This window comes from Lithobates pipiens, unplaced genomic scaffold (assembly GCF_037356315.1).
Source record: "Lithobates pipiens isolate NorthernLeopardFrog02 unplaced genomic scaffold, aLitPip1_a1.2 Scaffold_22, whole genome shotgun sequence".
NCBI lineage: Eukaryota > Metazoa > Chordata > Amphibia > Anura > Ranidae > Lithobates > Lithobates pipiens.
In genome coordinates this window covers 276,248,852-276,274,962 of record NW_027507784.1, presented here as the reverse complement: position 1 = coordinate 276,274,962, position 26,111 = coordinate 276,248,852, and the positions used below count along the sequence as shown (strand labels likewise).

Genomic DNA, 26,111 nt, shown 5'->3' with positions numbered 1-26,111 from the left:
TATGGATCTATCCAAACTGGCAAGCAGAGCTAGATTGAATGCCTGCGTGAAAAGGGTCCTTACTCCAGTACATGATTTTAACAACGTGGTTAATACAAGTGGAAATGCACATTACCTGTAAAGAGAACAGTAAGTAGCAAGTCTTTTCAGAAACTGATACGTCAAGTTGTGCTCATCTCCTGTGTCCTTCCCGCTGACCACTACCAATACACTTGTATCAAGTAATGTAGGGGTCAGTGGGAGAGACAACTGCACCTGCAGATCAAAACTACTGCAAACGTTTTGTTTCAGATATTTCAGTAATGCATCCCGCTGTATTAGCGCGGCAGCGAGAGGCAATTATTTACAGTCTTCCTTATATGTAACATGCATTTACATTCGTGTCCTTTGTGACAGGATCGTTTATACATTGGAAGCATATTGGCTATTTTAGCCATTCGTTCTTTACAGTCCACATACATAAATTTTCTGTTTAAAAAAAACTTCTGATTTTAAGTAATCATGTAATTTAATTGTCCTGTGCAACTACCATATTCAGCACTAGTAAATAGGATGCCAACTAATACAGAAAAGTAGTACTCTTTATTTACCTTTTCAAATATTACATGCACTCAAAAAGTAAACTCTTTATTTAAAACATATCAATAATCTTGTCAATATGAAGCAAGCAAAACATTTACTGAAAAACAAATACTTTGAAAAGCCTTTACAAAAATACATTGCACAGTCCTATTTTGCATCTTTAAAAATAAATTAGTGTTTTGTTTCCTTTGAGAAAAAAAAAAAAAAAAAAAAAAAAAAAAAGTTTCCCTTTACATCCCTCCCAGATTTACATAATTTATTTGAATTTGATTATTAAATTTCAGTACATTGTATGTATAGGCAATTGCATTCTCAGGGGTCTGGACTGTTGTACAATACATATATATAAACTTTTTAAATAAAATCACTCTGCAGAAGTCTCTAGCTAACGAGAGAGAGATTAAAGAATGATTCCACCTGATAAACGTAGTGATATAAGATGGAATAGGGCAAGGTTAGATCCCCACTGGGTCTGAGATCCCAGCTCTGAATTCTCCTGAGATTTCTACCAATATACCAATCTAGAAACCACTAGAGGGCATAAAACACTGACCTCCTGTATTACACCTTCTAGTGGTTTCTCTACACCACAAAACTTGAGGCCAGTGACAATGACAGCTCAGAAGAAAAGTCAGTCTGTAACATGTTTGAGGCGCATTACGTGATCTTACAAAAAAAAAAAAAACACAGCCGGGAGATCAAACTTTGTCCTACTCCACTAGAAACAGAAATCCGTTATAGGTGGAGTAGCATTTTACTTTAGCTTAGTGTTTCCAGAGTGTTGTAACTATACAAGATGTAACTGAAAACTGAGGCTCTGAACTTATAAAACATTTCTATAAATATATACATAAAAATATATTTGACATTTGTTGTTTGGCTAGCTTTCAAAATAATTTAAAATACACGCAAATAAGTAAAATAAATCTACAGGAGGCAGACATGCCAACTTTCCCTAGAGAAAATTGAAAAAACAAGCAGATATTGCTGGGGGTTGTAAAGTAACAATATTCAGAGTGCTCTGTCCCCTTTTACAGTAAACAAACATGAACCATATTCATCAATTTTACCAACCTATTTGTAAAGCTGGAACAAAAAGAAAACTCCAGTGTTCGTACCAGTTATTTTAGTTTCTTTGTCCAATTCAGCAGTTGGAATGTAAGTGGTTGCTGTGGGCAACTCCTTTACTTGTCCTTTTGTGCTAGTTTTATAGAGTACTATTATTGAATACACTGTGCAAGGACATTGATTTCGATTTACCAGTCCTGGGAAGAAAGCTTAAATGCTTTTTTTCTATACTAGGTTACTATTAAAGAAGAACTGAAAGAAGTAGCACACAAATCAATGAACTGTGTACATTGTGGCTTGGTTGCAGTAAGTTACAGTCTAAAACGACTGTTTAATTTTACTAAATGCAATTTAGTAGTGCATTCAGAATATGTTACCTAGTGTTAGCACTTTATGCGTATGGTTTCTGTGTTCACAAAAAGGTTCACTCTGAAGCCACCCACAGCAAGCACACCCAAAGACAATGAAAGCACAGTCCAATGACCCGTGTTAATGTGACCTTACAATTAAAGTGTACCTTTGGCAGGAGGCAAGTTAAAGTGGTAATATACTTAATGTTCATAATATTCAGCTGAAAAGTTTCCAACCTCGTGCACTTTCACATACTGGAGGAAGCTCCTTGTCCAGCGGCTCGCTCCTCTCAGAGCACTGAAGTCAAAAGCATCACAAAGACAACCAGGAAACTGGCATTCCCAGAGAAGACCATCAATGGCAGCCTGCATGATCCTCCCATGAAATAGCCCCTAACAGCTGAATACATGCGAAATGGGGGTAGCAATAAATGAAAACATTCTACCCACCTCAATTCTACAGACCGCATACATTTATTTTTTTGGTAAATGAAAATGGAAAATTAAGAAACATCCAACACACTTTGGTTAGTTCTAGACTACTCTATTCCACAGCAGCCCTTGGCAAACATTTTTTCTTTTTTTTTGTTTTGTTTTTTGTAATAAAGATGAATGACTAGGAGCTTTCCATATTATGTAAATGTTATTGGAAACAAGTGCTATTCTGCCCATGACAGGCAGACTGTTGCTCTTATTTTCAGCAGAGGTTAAAAATAAAAATCTTGCTGCCATGGGCAATACTCCCCTTTCCATCACACACAAGACTCATTGTTGCCCTTACCCAATGAAATTAGTGAGCTTAACCTATGTCAAAGCCTGAAACGTCATGCATTTGAATTTCGCAGCACAGATTTGGCTTTAACTACTGATCTGCAGCATACTATCATTAATGTATCTTTTAAACTTTGGCTCCCAAAGAATGTGTTAGGTCTACGGCTTACTGAACTTTCAATCCTGAGCGATATGCATGCAGCATTTTGTCAAGCAAACTGGCAACATCTAAGTATATCAAATTGTTTTCCAATTTTGGCATTAAAAAGGGATCCTGAAGAAACATCCCCCCTTGTGTTCCTAACTTATTCCAGTGTTCCAGGTTTGAAGTATATACACAAATAAAAAAAATATATATATGTACACAGGAGGACAAGTGTTCTGCCTTTACTTCACTGGGGTTCCATGAGCTCGGAAACGATAAAGACAAGTGTAATCTGCATGACCCCAATTGGACAGGATTCGTAGCTCCACAATTTGAAAAGGCTTCTCATTTTCTACCTGAAAAACAAAAACAGGAACAATCAATCATACACAGAAAGGTGTGAAAAAAAAAACCACAAAAAAAACAAAACACACATTTAAAAGGATTATGTTTAGTCTCCGAGCAAAGACAAAGCTAAAGACCTGCCAAAACCTAAATACCTAATAGCGCACCAACTATATGCCTTGGCTTAAACATGGCAAATTGGAAGGCACTAAAGGACACATTTCCATGCACAATACTTAATCTGACATCGTACTAGTTCACTGTATGAACAACTTTGTAGCAAGGATAAAATCGTGTTTATGCTATTGCTAAATTATATTATAGGGTTTACTATATTATGCAACAGCTAATTGGTTGCTGTGAGTACATATTGCTTTAATAAATTCTCATTGGCATCAAGAAATTTTGAAAATTTCAAATTAAAATTCATTTTAAAATAACAAAATTTTCTTGATTTTATAAAAATGAATGTATGAAGTACAGGGATGCGCAATTCATATAGCCCAGCACAAGCAGTTCCGGGCAGGTGTTTTTTTCACATTTAGACCTGGAGCAGGCAAGCATCAGGGTTTACCACCACTTCTTAGACCCGGCGGTCAGCTCCCTAGTAACTGCAATCCTAGCAGCCAACTAGCCGCTGACTTGGTTTTTACAAGCAGTGAAAGTGGATTGTCCACCCATCTCGCGCCACCTTTGCCTTCAGCCCTTCCGCTGGCTGAGCATAGAGACAAAGTCCAGAACAGCTTTGTTCGTCTTTATAATATAGGGAACTGGAAGCAATGACCTTACATCACTTCCGGTTTACTCCCGGATGTAAATGGTGCCATTTTTACAAATAAAAGCATTTGATCAGACTGATTTTGGTGTGATCGAATACTTTTAAGGGCAGAGAGATCTAGGGTCTTATAGAACCCAGATCTCTCCATGAAGAGTACCCGTCTCAAGGCCTATTGCTGTCACAAGGGAGGTTTACATTCTCTCTCTGCCCAATAAAAAGCAAACCTTCATATTTTCCATCTTGGCTAAGGAAAAAGGAAAAGGAATGCAGAGTTGTCTTGTGTTCACATAGTGACCATCTGTCATTGGATACAGCTGATCACATGGTAAAGGCCACTGTGATTGGCCCTTTACCCCGATCTATGATCAGCTGTGTCCCTGAGGACACAGCTATTACAGAGCGCTGGAGGATGTCATTTGATGCCCTCCCAGAACTGACTGAGCTGTAGCCATCATTCGGCTAGAGCGTGGTTTGGAAGTGGATAAATATGGTTTTGGTTCAAATAATTTTTTTTTTTTATCAGGACAATTAAATTGTCATCCCGATTTGGACGAGTAGTTTTCTTAAAAGATTTCTATGCCCCTGGGGAGTAGTAAATATTGAGAGAGTTATGAAGGTTTTTCGACGGAATTCTGCTGAAACGTGCGTACACGCGATCACACCAAAGTCCGATCGTCAAGAATGCAGTGACGTAAAACACGTACGACGGGACTAGAAAAAGGAAGTTCAATAGCCAGTAGCTTCTGTATCATACTTGCTTCAGAGCATGCATAATTTTTGGTCCGTCGGAAAAGCATACAGACGAGCGGTTTTCCCGATAGAACATGTTCTAAATATTTATGACGGAACCAATTCCTATTTCTATTTCTAGGAATGTCCGAATTTTCGGGGGAAAAAAAAACAAACAAACACAAAAGTCTGATGAGGCATACAAATGATGAAAAGCTTCTGTCTGACTTTGTCGGACATTCCGCTCGTGTGTACGCGGCATTATACATTTTTGCAAAGATACTAAATCACTCAGGCAAAGTTGTGCGCTACTAAGCCACTAAGGCGACTTCCGGAAGGTGATGTTTCTTAACATGCAAATACAGCGTATGTGGCTTCTCCTTAATATGACTGATAAAACAGACGTTTTATTGAATACAAGCAATAAATTTTGCTGCTATAATATGAAAATCCCTGGATATTTTAAATGCACTCACTAGAACAGCAAAATAACAGATACAGTGCATTTTATTACAAACTATTCATACCCCATGAAGCTTTCCACATTTTGTTATGCTACAGTCAAAAATGTAAATGTATTTTATTGGGAATTTATGTGATAGACCAACACAAAAGTGGCACATAATTGTAAAGTGGAAGGAAAATGATAAATGGTTTTCAATTTTTTTTTTTTTTTTACAAATATCTGAAAAGTGTGGCGTGCATTTGTATTCAGACCCCCTTACTCAAATCTAGTGGAACCAATTGCCTTCGGAAGTCACCCAATTAGTAAATAGAGCCCACCTGTGTGTAATTTAATCTCAGTTTAAATGCAGCTGTTCTGTGAGGCCCTCAAAGGTTTGTTAGTGAACAGAATCTTGAAGGCCAAGGAACAAACCAGACAGATCAGGGATAACGTTGTGAAGTTTAAAGGAGGGTTAGGGTATAAAAAAAAAAACAATATCCCAAGCTCTGAACATCTGGAGTGCCGTTTAATGCATCATCCGAAAATGGAGAGTAAGGCACAACTGCAAATCTACTAAAATATGGCCGGCCCACCTAAACTGACAGGCCGGGCAAGGAGAGCAATAAATCAGAGAAGCAGCCAAGAGGCTCATGGTAACTCTGAAGGAGCTGCAGAGATCCACAGCTCACGTGTGAGAATCTGTCTACAGGAAAACTATTAGTCATGCCCTCCTTAAATCTGCCCTTTATGGAAGAGTGAGAAGAAGAAAGCAATTGTTGAAAGAACAACATAAGAAGTCCCGTTTGCGAGCCATGTGGGGGGACACAGCAAATATGTGGAAAAAAAGTGCTCTGGGGTCAGATGAGACCAGATTTTAGTCTCAAAGCAAAAACTAGATGTGTGGCGAAAAAAGGAACACTGCACATCACCCTGAACATACCAACCCCACCGTGAAACATTGTGGTGGTGCTTTTCTTCAGCAGGGACAGGGAAGCTGGTCAGAATTGATGGGAAGATGGATGTAGCCAAATACAGGGCAATCTTAGAAGAAAACCTGTTAAGAGTCTGCAAAAGACTTGACTGGGGCAGAGGTTCATCTTCCAGCAGGAAAATGCCCCTTAATATACAACCAGAGCTACAATGGAATTGTATAGATCAGGGGTCTTCAAACTACAGCCCTTCAGTTGTTCTGGAACTACAATTCCCATCATGCCTAGTCATGTATGTGAATGTCAAAGTTTTACAATGCCTCATGGAACATATAGTTCCGCAACAGCTGGAGGGCCATTGTTTGAAGATCCCTGGTTTAGATCAAAGAATATTCATGTGTCAAAATCGCCCAGTCAACCCAGACCAAAATCCAATTGAGAATCTGTGGCAAGGCTTAAAAATTGATGTACACTAAGCCTGAGCTATTTTGCAAAGAAGAATGGGCAAAAAGGGCAAAAAGTTCACTCGTTCGATGTACAAAGCTGGTAGAGACATACAAAAAAAAAAAAAAAATAAAAAAGACTTGCAGCTGTAATCGCAGTGAAAGGTGGTTCTACAAATTGACACAGAAGGGCTGAATACAAATGCACACCACACTTTTTTTTTTTACAAGTCAAATTTAAAACCATAATTTTTCCTTCCACTTAACAATTATGTGCCACTTTGTGTTGGTCTATCACACGTTATAACCAAAAATGTAAAAGTATTTTATGACCATGTTTCATAGTTAGTAAGGTTGAATAAAGACACCAGTCCATCTAGTTCAACCTGAGTGTCTACAATTATCCCTATCCCTGTACTTTACACACTCACATGGGTCCCTACCCACAATCCAAGGTCCCCATTCATACACTAGGGCCAATTTTGGACAGACGCCAATTAACCTACCTGCATGTCTTTGGTTTGTGGGAGGAAACCGGAGTACCCGGAGGAAACCCACGCAGGCACAGGGAGAACATGCAAACTCCAGGCAGGCAGTGTCGTGGTTGGGATTCGAACCAGCGACCCTTCTTACTGCTAGGTGAGAGTGCAACCCACTACACCACTGTGCCGCCCGTGTGGAAAATTTCAAACGGTATGAATACTTTAAGAAACTGTACTTTATGAGCAATATGTCCAAAATTACTCCCCTTTAACCACTTCAATACCAGGCACTTTCCCCTTTCTGCCCAAACCAATTCTCAGCTTTCTGCGCTGTCACTTTTTAACCACTTAAGGAACAGCCTAGTTTTTTGCTAGCAAATAAAAACGGCGGTCATTGCAATACTTATTTTTACAACGTATTTGCGTCAATTTATTTTTTCACTGTTTAAAAAATAAAAAATTGGGTCACTTTTATTCCCATTACAAGGAATGCAAACATCCCCTGTAATAGAAAAAAAAGCATGAGAGGTCCTCTTAAATATGAGATATGGGGTCAAAAAGTCCTCAGATCTCATATTTGGACTAAAATGCAAAAAAAAAAAAAAAAAAAATTGTCATTTGAAAAAACGACAAACAGAAAAATGTTCCTTCAAGAGGTATGGGCGGAAGTGACGTTTTGCCATCGCTTCCGCCCCCCTATGGTATGGAGACGAGTGGGGGCCATCTTAGCCTCATTCGTCTCCATACCCGGGACATGAAAGGACCCAATTGCCTCTGCCGCTACCGACGCCTCCGGTAAGCGACGGGGGGTGGCACCTCTCCAACTGCCGATAACTGATCTAGCAGCAACTCCGCCGTGGAGACCACCATTATCGTAAAGAGGACTGGCTCATGAAAAGATGAATCTCTCGAGCTATCCCTCTTCAAAGTGCTGGAAGAAAAGTTTGCAAAAAATGGTTTTGGTTATAAATTTTGTAAATAAGTTTTCTGCTTCAATGATGGGCACTGATGAGGCTGCATTGACAGGCACCGATAGGCATCGCTGATGGCACTAGCACACATTGCTGATGGACACCGATTGGCATATCCCCTGGTGGGTATCCTGTCACGAGTAACCATGGTGGTCCTGGGCGGGCATTTGCGAGAGGGGCTGCGCTATCATCCAGCACCGCCCCCCCCCCCCCCCCCCGTCATGACAGAAGCCGATCGGCTATCCTCAACGATAAACAGCTCTTCTTGTTTACTGTGATCAGCCGTGATTGAATACGGCTGATCACGTGGTAAAGAGCCTCCGTCAGACTGACACCACAACAGCAATCAACAGAGACCAGCTGAATTTTTATGTGTGTGTGGGGCCCTCCCTGTTTGACAGATGTCAATCGTTAGATCAATGGTACATGCTGAAAAACCTTTAGTTGATTGCAGCCACTAATCAGTATATCCTTACAGAAATGTCCTTACCAGAGAGATTTCTCCATCTACCTCACTTCTGTGGATGGAGGAATCTGTTAGTTTTTTTTGGTTTAGCATGCTATGCCCAGCTTTAAGTAGAGCTTGCTTCCTTGGGTGAGAAACATAGGAATCCTTTCAGTATGGATTAAAGGTGGATGGGAGGGAGTTCATATTTTGCTCAGTGTTGGTCTTAGGCCACCATCCATCTACTGGCCATTTTTTGAAGCATGTTCAATTTTAGGTACAATAGTTACAGCACAAAAACCACCTACCGTCATGTAAAATGTTTGCAGAGGCTCTCCATCTTCTTCATAAATTGACTGAACCAACAATGTCCCATCTTCCTGATACTCATCTTCCAACCCCTTTCAAGAAAGAAACAGACCTCCTGTGAATATGAAACAATGCACACTGCGGAGACAAATACATAAAAATGGGTTCACTTACATATACAGCAAAATCCTTGGGTGCACTTGTGATGTTTCCAGTGGGAGAGAGAGACTTGGGAATGTGTTCTATTGAGAAAGCTGTTGGCATTATTGCCATGGATAGTCGCACAACCAGATATCCTTGAGTGCCTTTAAATGCCCAGCAGTTCCCAGGATACATGTCAGGCTGGCATAAAAAAAAAAAAATTCACCATTTAGAGCATGATCTTTTAAAATTAGCCATACCAACTACTGCAACTTCAAGTGCCATACAAAGCGATACTAAAGTCTTGTTTTTTTTCTCCTTTAAAAAGAACAAACATGTTGTACTTACCTGCTCTGCAATGGTTTTGCACAAAGCAGCCCAGATCCTCTTCTCAGCTCCCTCTTCTGTGCTCCTGGCCCCTCCCTCTTGTAGAGTGCCCCCACAGTAAGCATCCTCTCCTCATTGGCTCACTGACTGACTACAGTGGGAGCAAATGGCGCTTCACTGCTCTTTCCGCTGAGGGACAGTCGAGTCTCTCATGCAACATCGCTGGATCGAGAAGGGGGCTCAGGTAAGTATCAGGGGGGCTGCTGCACAGAGGTTTTCTTTTTAGCAATCAATCCAAAAATCTGAATAGACAATTGGATTTACTCTCAACTCTAGAATCCACAATATATTTCAGCTGCAACTCTTAAAGACGACACTTCATTTATTAATGTGTTTGTTTTCTTAGAGGACATGTAGTACTTTGTCCCATCTTCCAAGGTGCTGTCCAAAGGTTCTGCGAGGTCAGACAGGGCCCCTTACCCCCTTAGGTGTCCAAAAACGCAGCTGAACATGGAGAAAAGTGCTGTCTGTCAAAGTAGTAGTCTTCTTACTAGCTGCACTGATAGACTGATCGTGGTGAAGGGGCACCCTGTGACTTCACAGCTTGCCTTGGACTGCCTGGGAAGATGGGGTAAAGTACTACATTCAACTTGCCTAAGGGAAATAAAACAAAAAACTTTTTTTTTTTAAAGTAGGAACTTTTTACACCTCTTAAATCTCTATGCTTTCCCCGTCTAGTAATTTGTCATGCCTTTAACTCTTGTGAGATACTGTATGGTATCTATTCAAGACAACATTGTTCACAAAGGCCTACAGTAAAGGACACAAAACTGCTTAATCAATGGGCCTCTCCTTTTCAGCAAGCATATATCATCACACAATATATTATGCAATATACCAGTTTATTAGGTACACCTGTTTAATTGCTTGGTAACACACGTTGCTAATCAGCCAAATCTCATGGCAGCAACTCAATGCATTTAGGCATCTAAATGTAAAGATCACTTGGTGAAGTTCAAACCAACCATCAGAATGGGGAAGAAAGAGGATTTAGGCATCTTTGAATGTGGCATGGTTGTTGCCAGACATGCTGGTCTGAGTTAAGGAGGCACCGAAATGTCAGCCACTGAAACATATTGGTCGAAAATGGCCCTTTCGGCAAAAAGCTGAAAGAGAATTTGTGCCGATACTGGTGCCGAAAATGGGGCAGGGCCTGAGCGCCTATCAGGGGGGCTTCCTATATCATAGAAGAGCCGCTGCCTGTTTGATTACAGCGCCGGGAACATCACAGCTTTCATTTCAATAGCAGTGTGTTCCCGCTGTGCACCGTCACATACAGCCCCTTGTCCAGGCACTTTGATAGACAGATCACCCGTCCAATCCTGGGTCGGGTGATCTGTCTGTCAAAGTACCTGGACAAGGGGGAAGGGCTCTATGCGATGGCGTGCAGCGGGGAACACGCAGCTATTGAAATGAAAGCTGATGTTCCCGGACCTGTAATCAAACAGGCGGCGACTCTCCTCTCCCTCCACTAGCTGCAATGGGGACACAGGCTGCAATACTGGGGACACTGGCTGGCTGTATCTGACGGGCACTGGTGAGGCTGCATTGATCTCTTGTACCATGTCTGCAGTCTCTGACCATCTCCTGTACCATGTCCCCAGTCGCTGACCATCTCCCGTATAAAAATATTTTTAAAAACAGTCATTTTCGGTATTGGTTTTCAGGATCAAGGAAGATTTATTTTTGGTATAAGTTTCTGCACCAAAAAAGCCATTCGGTGCATCCCTAGTGTGAGTATTTCAAAAACTGCTGATTTGAGATTTTCACACATCCATCTCTGGGGTTTACAGAGAATGGTCCAGATAAAGAGAAAATATTCAGTGAGCGGCTGTTGTGTGGATGAAAATGCCTGGTTGAGGGCAGAGAAGATTGGGCAGACTGGTTCGAGATGATGGAAAGGCAACAGTAACTCCAAAAAAAAACAAAAAAAAAACACTTGTTACAACCAAGGTAGGCAGAATACCATCTCTGAACGTGCACACATCGAACCCTGAAGCAGATAGGCTACAGCAGCAGAAGACCACACCGGGTACCACGCCTGTCAGCTAAGAACAAGAAACTGAGGCTACAATTTGCACAGACTCACCAAAAGTGGACAATAGAGGATTGGAAAAAGACATTGCCTGGTCTGACAAGTCTCAATTTCAGCTGTGACATTCAGATGGTGGGGTCAGAATTCGGCGTAAACATGAAAGCATAGATGCATCCTACCTTGTATGAACAGTTCAGGCTGGTAGTGTAATGGTGAGAGGCAGGACAGGACTGGACTGGCCATAGGGCACACCGGGTATTTACCCGATGGGCCAGGGCCACCAGGCTCAACACAGGCCGCAGTCGCCGCTCACTTCCCGCTATGCGGCCGCGCCTCCTCTCCAGGCTCTCCTGCCCTGCCGACGATGTCATCTATCAGCAGAGCAGGGACGGGAGGAGCCGGAGATCTGAAACACAGATGCTGAACAGCTTGAGTGCAGGGATCCGTGGTTGCTAGGCAGCAGGTCGGATCCAATTAAAACAGCAATCGCTGTGGACGGCGATAGCTAGGCAACAGGGGACTCTGCCAGGGCTGGGGCTGCTGAGATCATGGAAAAGTATGACTTTAGGAGACACCGCCCACCTAGGCAGATTACATCCATTCAAAAAACCAAGAGGAGTGAAGGAGAAAGTAAACGTGAGATGTGAAGCCATCAGAACGGGAGTGCATACAAGGAAAGGCGACACAGAAGGAAAATGGGTAAACGAGAAAAGGCAGACCAAGGAGTAATTGAGGACACAGAAAAGTGTAAAGAGATAAAGATGAATGGCGGCAAAAAGGAGATAAGGAAGGGGGAAGAATGTAAAGAAAAAAAAAGGGGGCGATATATAAAAAGAGAAAGAAAAGAAACCAAAAAAGAGAGACAAAGGAGAGGAAAATAGGAGATAAAAGTGAGTGAAAAATAGGATTACAGGATGACATCGTTTGAGGGGGGTGGGAGAGCCAGTAGAGGACACAGGTCAAATCCTGCCTCTGCCCTGCCAAAGGTAGGACTGTGCAGGGGAGGCAGAGAGTAAAAGGGGCCACCGATTACAGAGACAAAGGAGGGGGCATGAGTGCAAGGGGCACTGTGATGGGGGGGGGCTGTGATTGGTAGGGGCACTGATGAAAAAGGGAACTGCGCTGTAAAGGGAGACTGTAATCATTAGTTTCCTTTACAGTGCAGTCCCTTGTCCCAGTCTGGGCCTGCTGACTGTCCTACCACTCATCGACTACTCTGACATACCGCAAAACTGATGGAAAGGGCCCTGGGATGGGGGGGGGGGGGTTGGCGCCCTTCATGGTTTCTTGCACCAGGGCCCCCGAAGATTCTAGTTACGCCTTTGGTGCAACGGTCTTGTACACAGCAGTCCAGATCCTCCTCTTCTCGGGTACCCTGCCAAGAGCCCCTTGTAGCAAGCAAGCAGATTTTTTTTTGGGGGGGGGGGGGGGGGGCGGCGCTGCAAATAATTTTTTTTGCCTTCATGCATAGAATAAAAACACCTTCAGCCTTTAGAACCACTAGTATATAGTAATATAGTAGTGTCTTCCAGCAACAAGTTGTGCTTATAGCACTAATTTCAAGAACATAAATTTACTGCATTCCTTTAGTAGGGATTTCTATTCTGAACTTTCCCATAGTTCTGCGTACACTTGTAAATGATCTGACCAGAATAAAAGGTTCTTTGAGAAGACAAACCTATACTTGGCAAAAAAAGGTTTGTCCTAAAATGTCAAATACAAAGCAAATGCGGGAAATTTTTTAATGATAAACTGTAGAAAATGTATTTAGAACTTTGCATCATTAACTAAAACTTTACTCTGGTAGAACAATTTAAACAAATGCACTGGCGGCTTATTTTTCTATATCTTGAGTTCTGTGTCAGTTCATAAACTAGAAAATAAATCATAGCATTCAATCAGATCACTGATATTTTCACTGATCCTTTGTCCCTTCTGGAACAAGTATTCATTTATGCCTGCTTTGATGGCCATTACTGCCCTGCGACTGTAGTACAAGATGTGAGAAAAGCTGGCCAAGAAATAAGGTGGTAGTCTGATCTGATGGCATAATCTAATGCGAAATAACTGGTGTGTGTTCACAAAGCCTCAGATAAGCAAAACAGATACTGCTTGTCCCACTCATCTGACCACATCTTCATGCAAGATCATACATCTCAGGTCAGCAGTCACCCAATGGCTAATGAAACAGAGCTATGCCAAATCTTGTATTATAAAAAAAAGTTAGAACACATATAGCCAGCCAATATGTACAGTGCATTCCAAAACGTATGGACCTGGTATCAAAAACCCTGCAGACGTGTTAGAAATTCCTATCGATACAAGGGCATGTACAATTATAAATACTTCCTTGTGTGTTTTTTTAAATGTGCACTTGTAAGATATTTTGTGGTTTGCACACACTGGGCTACACATTGTGACATGCCACGCAATTGTAAACTTTTACTTAACAAAAAAAATTTAAAAAAGTAATTTTCCTCACCTGTATTACCACTCTTGGAGACTGAGATAAATACCACAATGGAATGCCAAACAAACTTAGGAGTGCTGTCTTTGTTCCATAGGTTTCTGAACAACGAGTACCCAAGATGCTGCCACCTAGACAAATAAAATCGGTTTTAACTGATTCAGAGAAAATAAAATGGAGGATACAAAAGTATTAGAAATCACTACCGATGGGATTAAATTGTGACTCCTGTATGGCCAGTTTTAGTCATTTCCCATTTGACACTCAGAATTTCACTATAGGAAAGCAGAATCCTAGAGTTATAACTCACTCAAACAGATTTTACTTAATGCAAAATTACAAAAGGTCAGAAAACTGATCCATTGAATCAAAAATCATTCTCATTTCTATAAAATAAGTCCTCTCTGATTGTACGAGGTGGAGATTGTTATGTCACTGCCCTGCAACTCCACCTCATCTAATCAGAGAAGGCTTTGCTTGCAATCGTTCTGAAAAGGGGAGAGGGAGACCGAGGGGGAGACCGAGGGGGAGACCGAGGGGGAGACCGAGAGGGAGACCGAGAGGGAGACCGAGAGGGAGACCGAGAGACCCCCTGTGGTCACTATGCAGCCGCTTGGTGCAGGACATGGAAGATAGCAAGGATCACAGCAGTAGCAGCAGTTACTAGAGTGATTCTCTGCCTCCACAGGAATTGGCCAGTATGACATATGCATACTTACATTGTTTCAAGTTAGACCAATGCATATGTGTAAAAAAAAAAAAAAAAAAAAAAAGAGCCAGACCTGAAATTGAACTTTAAGGCCCCCGTTTATATCTGATTGGCTCAGAATGGTCGGCAGAATCGCATAATTCAGCCCATTATTCTGGATTACGATAAAAATGTGCGTTTGGGTACAATGGTACCCAAAAACACGCTAAAGCAACAAGCTTTGAGTGACAAACACCTAAAAAGACTAGTAAAAAAAATAAATAAATAAATAAATTTTTAAAAAGGTAAAACAGAACTGCAAAAATGGATCAGGCAAACTGCTAGTGGAGTGGAAATGTAATCATTCTGCATATATAAACTTAGTTGATTATAAACTACACATGACTTAACAGCAAGTATCAACAGATGTGAGCACAGTAAACAAATTATAGTATACAGCTAACTTCCCCTCCAGTGTAAATATAGACTTTGTATCATCAGTACTAAATGATGACTCATTTGACATTTTTGCCTTATTATAGGGCCAAAAAAAAAGAACACACCACACAAGTACTCCGTTATATAAATAGATTTCTCCAACTTTTTTTTAAATGCTTAAAGTGGAACTAAACCAAACACCTTAAGAAAACTGCAAGCAGGCAGGTCTTCATTGCAGAAGATGCATACTATGGGGTTGATTTACTAAAGGCAAATCCACTGTGTGGGAGTGCAGTCGCTGTAGATCTGATGGGAAGCTCTGCTGATTTCTATCAACCAATCATGTGCAAGCAAAAATGCATTTTTTTTTATTGTCCTATGTCCCCCACAGATCTACAGCAAGTGCACTTCTAGTGCACAGTGGATTTGCCTTTAGTAAAAAAACAAAAAAAACTATGTCTCTACTGCAACAAGATGCCCATACCCTGCCTGTCATACACAGCTCTGCATGCATCTCCAAAGATCTCTGGATGTGCTGGGCTTACTGACTCTTGCACGAGACGTCAACCCCTACCAGCCCATCAAGGTTCTGAAAATGTGATGAAGATGAAATCAGCTGCCAAGGGATGAAACTGCCACAAACATTGCTGGAAGGTGAAGGGGAGTTTAGTTCCACTTAAACCTTTTTGGAGAAAAAGGGTTTCTAAACATGTATGTAAACCCTTAAAGGGTACATACATCTTTGTTCACTTTTTTTTCTCCAAATTCCAGCTTCTTTATGTACCAATATAGCATTCACGTACTTTTTTTGTAAAAATAACACTTTCCATTAAATCTATGTACACACACACTTGTTCTCATCCATGTTTTCATACGTATACATTTGTAATGTCTAACTTCCTGATCAGACTTTAGGTCATGACAATCACTCTTCTCACTAAATACACAATATACAATCCAAATGCATAGTGTATGGCCATTTTTATACAAGTATTTAGAAGGGAGAGGAAAGAAACTTAGCTGTCAAGCACCGTTCACATCTCTGCATAGCGGAAACTCGCATTCCTACATACGAGGGGTTGACCCTGCCATGAAGTGCGTCTCCTGCAGAAAGACCATCTCTGCTTTCATGTGATGCAGTTCATGCCAGAGATGGCCCCTCTTACCAGTCGAGCAAAGCCCTCTCGCATTAGATACAATCTTCATTCTACCCAACATTCTCTCACTACTTCCACGAATCTCTTACTATGCTGCGCCTGATCGGTGTCTGTTGTCACCTTCTGAGCGCTCTCTCCCTGGATGCATCTGATGAGAAGGAAGAAAGGGGAAAAAAAGGGGGGACACATAAAACCATCTAAAACCCATAACCTACCATGCTACTGCCTGTGGCACATCCCCCTAAAGGGAGGATGAGTCCGGGCAGAGATGCACCACCTGTGCCTGGAGTAGCGTAATGTAGTATAATCCTGTCTGTCCATATCACTCTTCCGTCGACCTTTAATGGCACTTGTTGCCATCATTCTGGTTCTTGTAGTGATTGTTTACAATTATTCAATCTCCAATCTGGAAAATCCACCCCGGGGAGCTCCAGACGTGTTGCAAATCATCTTTATTTTTAAAGTACTGCTTTTTTTCTCATTCTGTGTTGCTATAACCCTGAAGGGATATGCCCAGCATTATTTAACATCAACTGCTTGTAGGACTTCCAACAAGGGTTTAATCTGAAAATAAAGCTATTTGTGCACCTTCAAAGTCAACCGTGGATTTATTGCGGACCGCTTTAATAATAGCTTCTTTCACTAAATATCTATGTATTTTACAAACAACATCTCTTGGTCTTTCTGCATTTTGGGGGGTACGATGGACTATTTTAATCTTATCCTGTGCGGATGGCCCCAGAATTAGCTGAAACAAATTGATCACCTTTGGAAGCAATTCAAAATGTTTTATTTCAGGCAGACCCCTTATACGTATATCTTGCCTACGATCTCTATTTTCTTGATTATCCAACAGAAAGTTCCGCACTTCATGGTATTTTGTCATATCTTGGATATCAGCCACTCCTTGTCCAATATCATCTTGGCCCATCTCCATTTCCTCCATTCTACGTCCCGGTGCCCCTGTATCCTCTTGGCCCCTTCACAGCCTGCTTGCAGGATGATTCAACAGCAGTTATAAGTAATTGAATGTCATTCTTTGTAGGAAGTGCTCTCAAACGTTCTCTTAAGTCCCAGTCCACTATTAACTCTGAGATGCACTTGGTTCCTTGTCAAGGTCACAATACAAAGGGTTAACATACTGCACCTGTAGAGGCTGTCTCTAGATTCAGCCCAAGTCCTTTGCTCACTTCCAGCACATTCATCCTCTGGGCCCACAATTTCATCAGCGTGAGCCTTGAGGTCTCTCTCCTGAGGTCTCTCGCTTCTCCTGGGAGGTCCCTTTCCAGGTTTATGCAGCTCCGCCTTGGGCTAAAGGTAGCATGGCTGCCGCCAGGTACTGCAATTCCCCTGCCTAAGCCTGCCGCTCCTCGGCCCTGTGCAGGGGGATCATGTATGGTCCTACCCGCTTCTCCCTTCAGATCAGAGGAGCCAAATTTTCTTCCCTTCTGGGCCATGGTTCTCTTACTTGCACTCCCCTAAGGCTTGATTCACACCTATGCATTTTTAGTGCTTTTTGCATTTTACAGATTTGCACCAGTGTCTATTTACCATAGTTTCCAATGGAAAACGTTCTTTAGTGCAAATCTGCAAAATGCACTAAAAATGCTTAGGTGTGAATCAAGCCTAAGTCCACGCTCTGCGCCATACAGTAGGCTCTGAGCCCATTCACCTGACCCTTTCCCTGACCGCCGAGCAGTAGTGCAGCTGTGTGGCAGCGTGTAGACATGCCGTAGCTGGTCTGGAGCCCGCCGAACTACCGCTGCATGCTCAGTCTGTGTCTTATGCAAAAGGTAAATAATGCAAGAGGTGAGGAACATGATATATCACCAGACTACATTACATCTGCCACACCCCCTCGTCTCAGCGCCATTAACAGCACACCAAACAGAAGCAAATTCAGATTTTGCCATGTGACAAAAAAAAACGAGGGGCAAATGCTGCAAAATGCACAGTAAACGTGGAACCCACAAAAAATACCAAAATGTCCCATTAACCACATGTAGTGCAGCCCATTGAAAACAACTGCCCTATGTGTGTCACATGAAAAAACAGCCACAAAATGTGTGCTCCCACTATGCTAGATATGAATGGGTCCTGAAAGTGAAATTGGTGTGTTAACAAAATGAGGCTTCATTCACATCTGTGCATTTTCTTGCATTTCAGAAATGTGCCGCACCAAAAATCACAGTAAAAGAAAAAAAAGGAAGGAGAAAAAAAAAAAAAAAAAAAAAAAAAAAAAAAAAACGCACCAAGCTCCACTCACAAAAAAATAAATAAAAAAAAAATAAAAAAAAGTTCTGAAGCTTCTTTAGGGCGATTGCTGCATGTAGGGTAGCCCATTCAGGTGGGTGAGCTGCTCTATGTGCAATGAGTGAAAGTGATCCAAAACTCCCCCACCCCCCCAAAAAAAAAAAGCATGAGGAAATGCGAGTTTGATAGCCAAGTGTTTCTGTCCACTCTCTATGTACTTGTATAAAGATGGGCAAACACTATGAAATCTGATCGTATATTGTGTATTTAGTTAGAAGAGTGATCACTGATTGAGTGCATCCAATTTAAAAAAACATGTAGCTGGGAATGGACGGTAGGGTAGGTTGGGTGGATAATGCAGGGTGTGCGCTAATGAGGTCAGCTGGTCAACTCCTTCCTGTGTCATGACCTAAAGTCTGATCAGGAAGTTAGACATTACAAATGGATACGTCTGGAAACATGGATGAGGACAAGTGTATGTAGAAGTAATGGAATTTTTGAAAAAATAAGTACATGAATGCTATATCGGTACATAGTAGAGCTGGGATTTAGTAAAAAATAAAAATAAAAAATGAATAAAAAAGGTGAACTTACCCTTTAAACTTCTCTCGCTTTGTCGTATCTGGGCTCAAAGGTACTATGGATTTTTTTTTTTTTTTTTCAGATTTGCTTAATTTGCACAAAAAACATGTTTTTGGATTATGAAATGAAATACCTTTCGATCCTGCCAGAACAGAATTTCCTGCAGTAAACTGACAATGCTGCACTCATCTCAAATAACGTTATCAGCCTTGCTCAGTTCTGCCTGTGGTGCACTACAGAACACCTACCATATGTTATGGAGATAAGTAGGGGGCAGGGTGGTGATGCTTCCTCCTGTCCTGTGGGAAAAATGCTGCACCTCCACACAGTAGAACAAGTGAACATTTTGCCCCTAGGTCTTTAGTGTCACATGGTCAATCATGCCGTAACACAAAGAGGAGGTCCAGCTTACCTGTGCAGGGAGCCTGTGATGTCGGCATCCCAGCCGATCTTCGGATCCGCTGCCGGGTGCAGCCGCCGCCATTCTTGTTAAGGGAACCCAGCAGCGAAAGCTGCGCTAATTGGTACAGCAGCGGAGGAAGGAGGCTAAAATGTCCAAGAGACAGCAATGCAGCCCCATCTCCTGGAAGTGGGGAATGGTACTGTCAAAAACAAGTACCTGGTTCTCTACTGAAAGGTGTCAAATGTGGCACCAGAGGGGGGAGGAGACAGATGAGTGGAAATTCCACTTTGAGTGGAACGTCGCTTTAAGGAAACAAGCCTGGGAAAAAACACATCTAAGAACCAGTAAAGCTGTAATACATTCCTTTTTTTAGATACACTTCTAAATAATCACTACAATCTACAAAATATGCATAAATGAAAAAGGCAGTATCTTCGGAGACTGTAATATTGATGCATTAATAATGCAAGAGGTGAGGAACACGATATATATCACCAGACTGCATCTGCCACATCACAGAGGCGACTCATGACAATTGTGAGCATGATTTAGAATGCTAGCTCTCACAGGACCTAAATATGTGAAAACCCTATATGCAGAAGGTTAATTTAAATTATGCCCAAACACATTCCCCTACCTAAACCTATTATGATAAATCAAAACTTGCCTCCAGATTCCAGTGCAAAATCCACCATGCCAGTACGATCTTGAGAGTAAAGCTTCAGTGCATTATTCACTAGAACACGTGCATCCTTGAAACGGAAAGAAAAATTAGTGAGAAATCCACTCTGTGTAAATACAAGAAGATATGTAGTGTATCGTTTCTGGCAAAAGTTAAAGTACCAGTATTTCCTAATGTTGAGACCTTGTGTTGCCTGACATTTAAAAAGTTACAAAAATTAAAATATTTGTTGCATATCACCCCCCCCCCCCCAAGAAAGCTTCTGGGAAATATTTTCTGACTAAAACCCCCCAAAGCCATCTCAGAGCCAAGAGATTGTTGCCACATTGGGGGGGGGAATAAAGCCAGTATGTTTATGTCAAAGGGCATTAGTTTATTCTTTTCTTGCCAGCATCTAAGAGTGCAGAAGTTTTCATTAATCACTTTCAGCCTGCCCTATAGCAATTTTACTGCTACAGGGCAGCCACTGTGCAAAGGATCCCGTGTGATTGTGCACTTCTGGGTAGGGGCACAAATGTGCACCGCTGGTGGCTCGTTCCTGCTGCGATCATACACAACTGGAGCCGATTTTCAGGTACAGCGGGCTATGTCCGCCAGCACCCATGATCAATGCCAGTCTGCATATGTAAACAAGGCAGATTGCCTGACAGGAGGGAAGGAATGGATCCTGTCTCTTTGCAAAGCAGTGACTAGGATCCATGTCTTCCACTAGTGAAAGCACCTACGACACTAATAAAACACTGGCTAGGCACACAGTTAAACCTTTGACTGCCCCTGATGTTAACTCCTCCCCAACCAGTGTAATTAGTACAGTGACAGTGCATATTTTTAGCACTGATCACTGTATGAGTGTCACTTGTTCCCAAAAAAGTTTCAGTTTCCGATTTTTTGCCGCAATATCGCAGTCCTGATTGCCGCCATTATTAATAAAAAAATCCATAAATTCCATAGTTTGTAGATGCTATAACTTTAGCACAAACCAATCAATATACGCAATTGTTAAAGTAACCCAGTACCGGATCGGGGGGGAAAAAAAAAAAAAAAGAAGCGCCTGGTCACGGGGGGTGTTGGGGTAAATCGTTTAAAGCTGAAGTGATTAATTAGAAATAAGCAGCACAAAATATTACTGAGGAAAGCTGTAGGCTTTGTACAATGACCCTTTCTATGACTCATTCTCCATATTGCAAATAGAAAGATGAATTATGATTATGGCAGGCTGCATGTTAAAAATAGGAAAAAAAAATGTTTGAAAACCGTACTATTGAAATAAGCTACCTCTAAGAGTATGCAAAGTTAGAGTATGCCGCTGTACAAATAATTGTAATATCTGGTTTTAATAAGACTAACAGAGCTGTTCTTCTAGCCAAAGTACAGTGAAAGATTGACTTTACCCCAAGGGTAACTACTATACTGTAGTGCACAAGTCAGTCATAGCACTGGAAGAAAGCCATTTGTAATGTTTGGGAAACTCATTTGTTCATAAAGCAGAACACTCTTAGAGGGCACTTATTTTAAAAGGTACTGTTGTCCAAAAATCATTTTTTTTCCTAGCCAGCCACTTTACATACCATGGGATTCAGGTAACAAAATAAACACCTACCTCCTCCGTAATACCAGATATACTTCCAATTACTGCCCCTTCCACCACTTTAGCCGCTGGCGCCTTCTTTGTGATTGCGATCTGGTGAGTGACACTCTTCAAGATCTGGACTTCTAGTTTTTGCAGTCTGGTACCAAGATCTACATTACTAACATAGTTTGTGGAAAGCCATTGTAGCAAGGACTCTGGCAGATTTGCCTGACTGCCAAACATCATTTGGACAGATTCTCGAACTCTGGCATCCACCTAAAAGAGAAATTGGTTTATACAAAGTTGCTCTCCATAACCTTTGTCTGAACTCAGGCAAACCGCTAAACATACAGTACATTTGAAATTTGTGTGCTCTTTTTTACTAGGGTAATGCAGACAAACAGGACCCATCTGTTACCCTGTCCCAGCAGTGACTTTGGCAGCCTTTCATTTTTATATTCTCTAGCGTACACACAAAGAGCATGCGTTCTGGGAAAGGGGAAGTGGAGAGAGCACTGCTGCTGAGGCAAGTAGTTGAACTAAGTCAGTGCTTCTGCTTTAAACTGATGAGGAAATGCTCTGCATTTTAAAACAAGCCTTCCACAACCTTTGTATGAAAGTGTTACTAACCCCACAGCAGTAAAATCTGTCCGATTATGCAGTAAAGCATGTTTGTTATACTCATGGTGGAACCTATGGAGTTAACCCCCAATATTGTGTAAAAAGGCTGTTAGATCCTGTCTTCTCTGATCCTCCTTCTTCCACTGTCCCCAATCCATCTCCTGATAGTAGAGAGCCTTCGCAGACACTCTGCACATGCTCAGTTTGGTGTGTATTGCTAGTTTTTTTTCCTTCTCTGGAGAGTGATCAGTACAGGACAAAATCAGATCTGTCCAGAGCAGGAATCTTCAAACTTCAGAACTCCAGCTGTTACGGAACTACACATCCCATGAGGCATTGCAAAACGCTGACATTCACAGACATGACTAGGCATGATGGTAATTGTAGTTCCTGAACAACTGGAGGGCCATAGTTCGAAGACCCCTTTTACAAGCTTTAACCAGACACTGCTGGAAGTCACAAGACTGCTATTTACTGCTGTTGAGAAAAGCGTATTTAGCAGTTTATATTTACTAAAATAATTGCATTTCCATGTCCTGTGTGAGACCACATACAGTGAAAGCAGGGTCCTGGGTTTAGTAACACTTTAAAGCAATTTCATCCTTAATACTTTTAATGTCCATAGCCTGGCTACAGGCTACATTGAAGGGAAACTAGTGAACCTGAACTAGATAAACTTTAGACTAACAGGTATCTGCAAGGACCACAAGAAGGCTATGTAGATGTTAGCAACCCTTTATTTATGGTTCAGTCCACTTTGGCATGGTTACCGTAGAAACAAGTTTTGCCAAATCAGATCAATCCTTATAGCGGAGTTCCAAAAAAAAAAAAATTTTTTAAAAAGTCAGCAGCTACAAGAGAGACGGAGGAGGGGCCAGACATGGTGTAGATTGCCACGGATACTGTGGCAATCTATGCCCGGAAGTGGGAGAAAATACCTGAATTATACAGATATCTGCTCCCACCTCCACCTGCCAAATGTGACACCGGGGGGGATCTGAAAAGCGGAAGTTCCACTTTTGGGTGGAACTACACTTTAATAATGTGTGGTATGATTTACCAGTAGCTTTAGAAGTAGCATGCCCTTGAAAGGTCTGGTAAAATGTAAAAATCTCTTCACAGAATTAAATGCAAGACGAAGTGCATCACACGCCCTAAAAAATTATTTCCGTGGCACCACAAAGACAGTCCCGATTGCCCTACGTGCCAGAGTGGTCCTGCAGAAGTGCCATTAAAACAAAAACCTAAAAAATGCAATAGTGCAGCTTACCAAATTCCTAAATGTGGTGGCTGCATTCATCTTATTTAAAGATTTTTGTCCCCCCCCCCCCCCCCTTTTTCTTCACATTGTGACCCTGCCACAAGTAACACTTCCTGTCTTATAGTGCTTACACGCTATGGAGGATCAAGACATCATTGGGTTAGTTTTAGATGCACTAGTAGACCGAGATGGACTTGAGCAACGAACTAAAGAGGATCTCCAGCTAACACTTTTTAAGCAGTTACAGAAATAGTTTTTTTTTACCCTTTAGGGATAAAGGTTTTACATAAATGACATTTACATTTAAAAACAAAACCAAACGGCACTGTAGTTATTGGCAGCGTAATCTGTAGGGCAGGGGTGTCCAAACTTTTTTCAAAGAGGGCCGGATTTGATGAAGTGAACATGCGCGAGGGCCGACCATTTTGCCTGACATTCTTTGAATCGTTAAAATTCGGTCTAAGTGTGTTCGTTCGAGCTCTAATACATTGCCCAACAAGAATTCTCTTGCCTTTGTGGCTGTGTGTGGGAAGAATTGAGCTTGGGCGTATTTGTACATACTGTATTAATTGGCGTATAACACACACCTTCACTTTAAGAGGGAAGTTTCAGGAAATTTTTTTTTTTTAAATAAAGAACTGTGAAGCAAAATAATGGTCAGTGCCCACCAATGCAGCCTAATCAGTGCACATCTGCAGACCCACCACAGCCAGGAATGCCCCCCCCCATAGCCAGGAATGCCCCCCCATAGCCAGGAATGCCCCCCCACCATAGCCAGGAATGCCCCCCACCATAGCCAGGAATGCCCCCCACCATAGCCAGGAATGCCCCCCACCATAGCCAGGAATGCCCCCACCATAGCCAGGAATTCCCGCACCATTGCCAGGGACGCAGCACCATTGCCAGGGACGCAGCACCATTGCCAGGGACGCAGCACCATTGCCAGGGACGCAGCACCATTGCCAGGGACGCAGCACCATTGCCAGGAATGCCTCCCCAAATGCCTCACCATTGCCAGGAACGCAGCACCATTGCCAGGAATGCAATTTTATGTTAAAGGGCACTCTGATGGGCACATTTTATTTTAAGGGACACGCTGATGGGTATATTTTTAATGTGCACATCAATGGGCATATTTTGTTAAGGGGCACCTTAACAAAACATGCCCATCAGTGTGCACATAAAAAATATATCCATCAGCGTGCCCCTTAAAATAAAATGTGCCCATCAGAGTGCCCTTTAACATAAAATTTTCCCATCAGCGTGCCCTTTACAAAAAAAAGCCCCTTAAAATATGCCCAACAGTGTGCACAACACTGATCACTAATAGATAACTAATGTGCCCACATACCTTAACTGCAGCAGGAGTGTGGGCACAACTGAAGCTGCCTCGCGATGAGATCCAGGACCCGGGAACCGCGGGCAGCAGGGGGGCGGGGCGCGCACGTGACGTCACACCCCTACTGCCCGTGTCTCTTCAGCTCCGAGAGACGCGGCCAGGAGCAGGGGGCGGGCGCATGCGCGCAGCGTCACTGGGGAAACCCGCGGTCCCAGCAAACCAGTGATTGCTGTCGCTTGCTACACTGGCGGCATGGCGGTCCGGGCAGAAGCGCTGCTCGGTCCGGACTCGGACCGCCATTTTAGTGACGGCTGATATATATCTTTTGTGGCCCCGGCGCTGGGAGATCGTCGGGGGCCACAAAAGATATGCATGTCCAAATAACCAGGCGGGCCGTTCAAAACCGGGCCGCGGGCCGCAATTGGCCCGCGGGCCGGACTTTGGACATGCCTGGTCTAAGTTGACTGAGTCGTCATAGCAACCCTTTCCTCCTCTCTGGGCAGGCTGCCAAGAAAAGAACTTAATGATACAATGTTTACACTTGAATGAATTAAGTCATCTCTGCGTGTAGAAGTTCTCAGTTTAACCATTTAAAGACTAAATCTTTTCTGACACTTGTTGCTTACAAGTAAAAATCCTGTATTTTCTGCCAGAAAATCACTTAGACCCCCCCAAAAATGATATATATTTTTTTAGCAGAGATCCTAGGGAATAAAATAGCGGTTGTTGCAATATTTTATGTCACACGGCATTTGCACAGAGGTCTTTCAAATGCATTTTTTTGGGGAAAAAAAATACACCATTTAAAAAATAAAAATAAAATAAAAACAGTAAAGTTGGCCCATTTTTTTTTTTGTCCAAAAGTTTTGACTACCTGTTTTTATTTTATATTTATTTATATATATATATATATATATATATATATATATATATATATATATATATATATATATATATATATATATATATATATATATATATATATATATATATATATATATTTTTTTTTTTTTTTTTTTTTATCTAAATCATACATACAAGTAAACTGATTGGAGGTTTGTTTTGTTTAATAAATGTTTAACTGTAAGAAATTTTCTGTATCACGTATGAAGGCCGCTTTCACACTGGAGCGGGCAGGCGTTGATGGTAAAACGCAAGTTTTAGCGGCTCTTTACCATCATTTTAGCGGTGCTATTTGGCTGCTAGTGGGGCACATATAACCCAGCTAGCGGCCAAGGAAGAGGTTAAATGCGCCCATGAAGCACTGCTGCCAAATCGCATTGCATGCGCTTCGG

General features: G+C 41.9%; 1 protein-coding gene across 2 annotated transcripts in view; it reads right to left on the bottom strand.

Annotated features, from left to right (window-relative positions):
• Window positions 1-781: 781 nt before the first annotated feature.
• Window positions 782-26,111, bottom strand: part of SUN1 (Sad1 and UNC84 domain containing 1) — a 112,701-nt gene continuing 87,371 nt past the window's right edge. The window contains exons 18-23 of one of the 2 annotated variants that reach the window (XM_077449064.1): window positions 21,626-21,871; window positions 20,011-20,095; window positions 13,838-13,953; window positions 8,967-9,134; window positions 8,792-8,884; window positions 782-3,272 (exon numbers count right to left, since the gene is read on the bottom strand). In XM_077449064.1, coding sequence (XP_077305190.1) covers window positions 3,159-3,272; window positions 8,792-8,884; window positions 8,967-9,134; window positions 13,838-13,953; window positions 20,011-20,095; window positions 21,626-21,871 — 822 coding nt within the window. In that variant the 3' untranslated portion in view covers window positions 782-3,158. Of the gene's footprint in view, window positions 3,273-8,791; window positions 8,885-8,966; window positions 9,135-13,837; window positions 13,954-19,941; window positions 20,096-21,625; window positions 21,872-26,111 lie in introns of those variants that run through there. The other variant, XM_077449063.1, reaches the window with a different exon arrangement.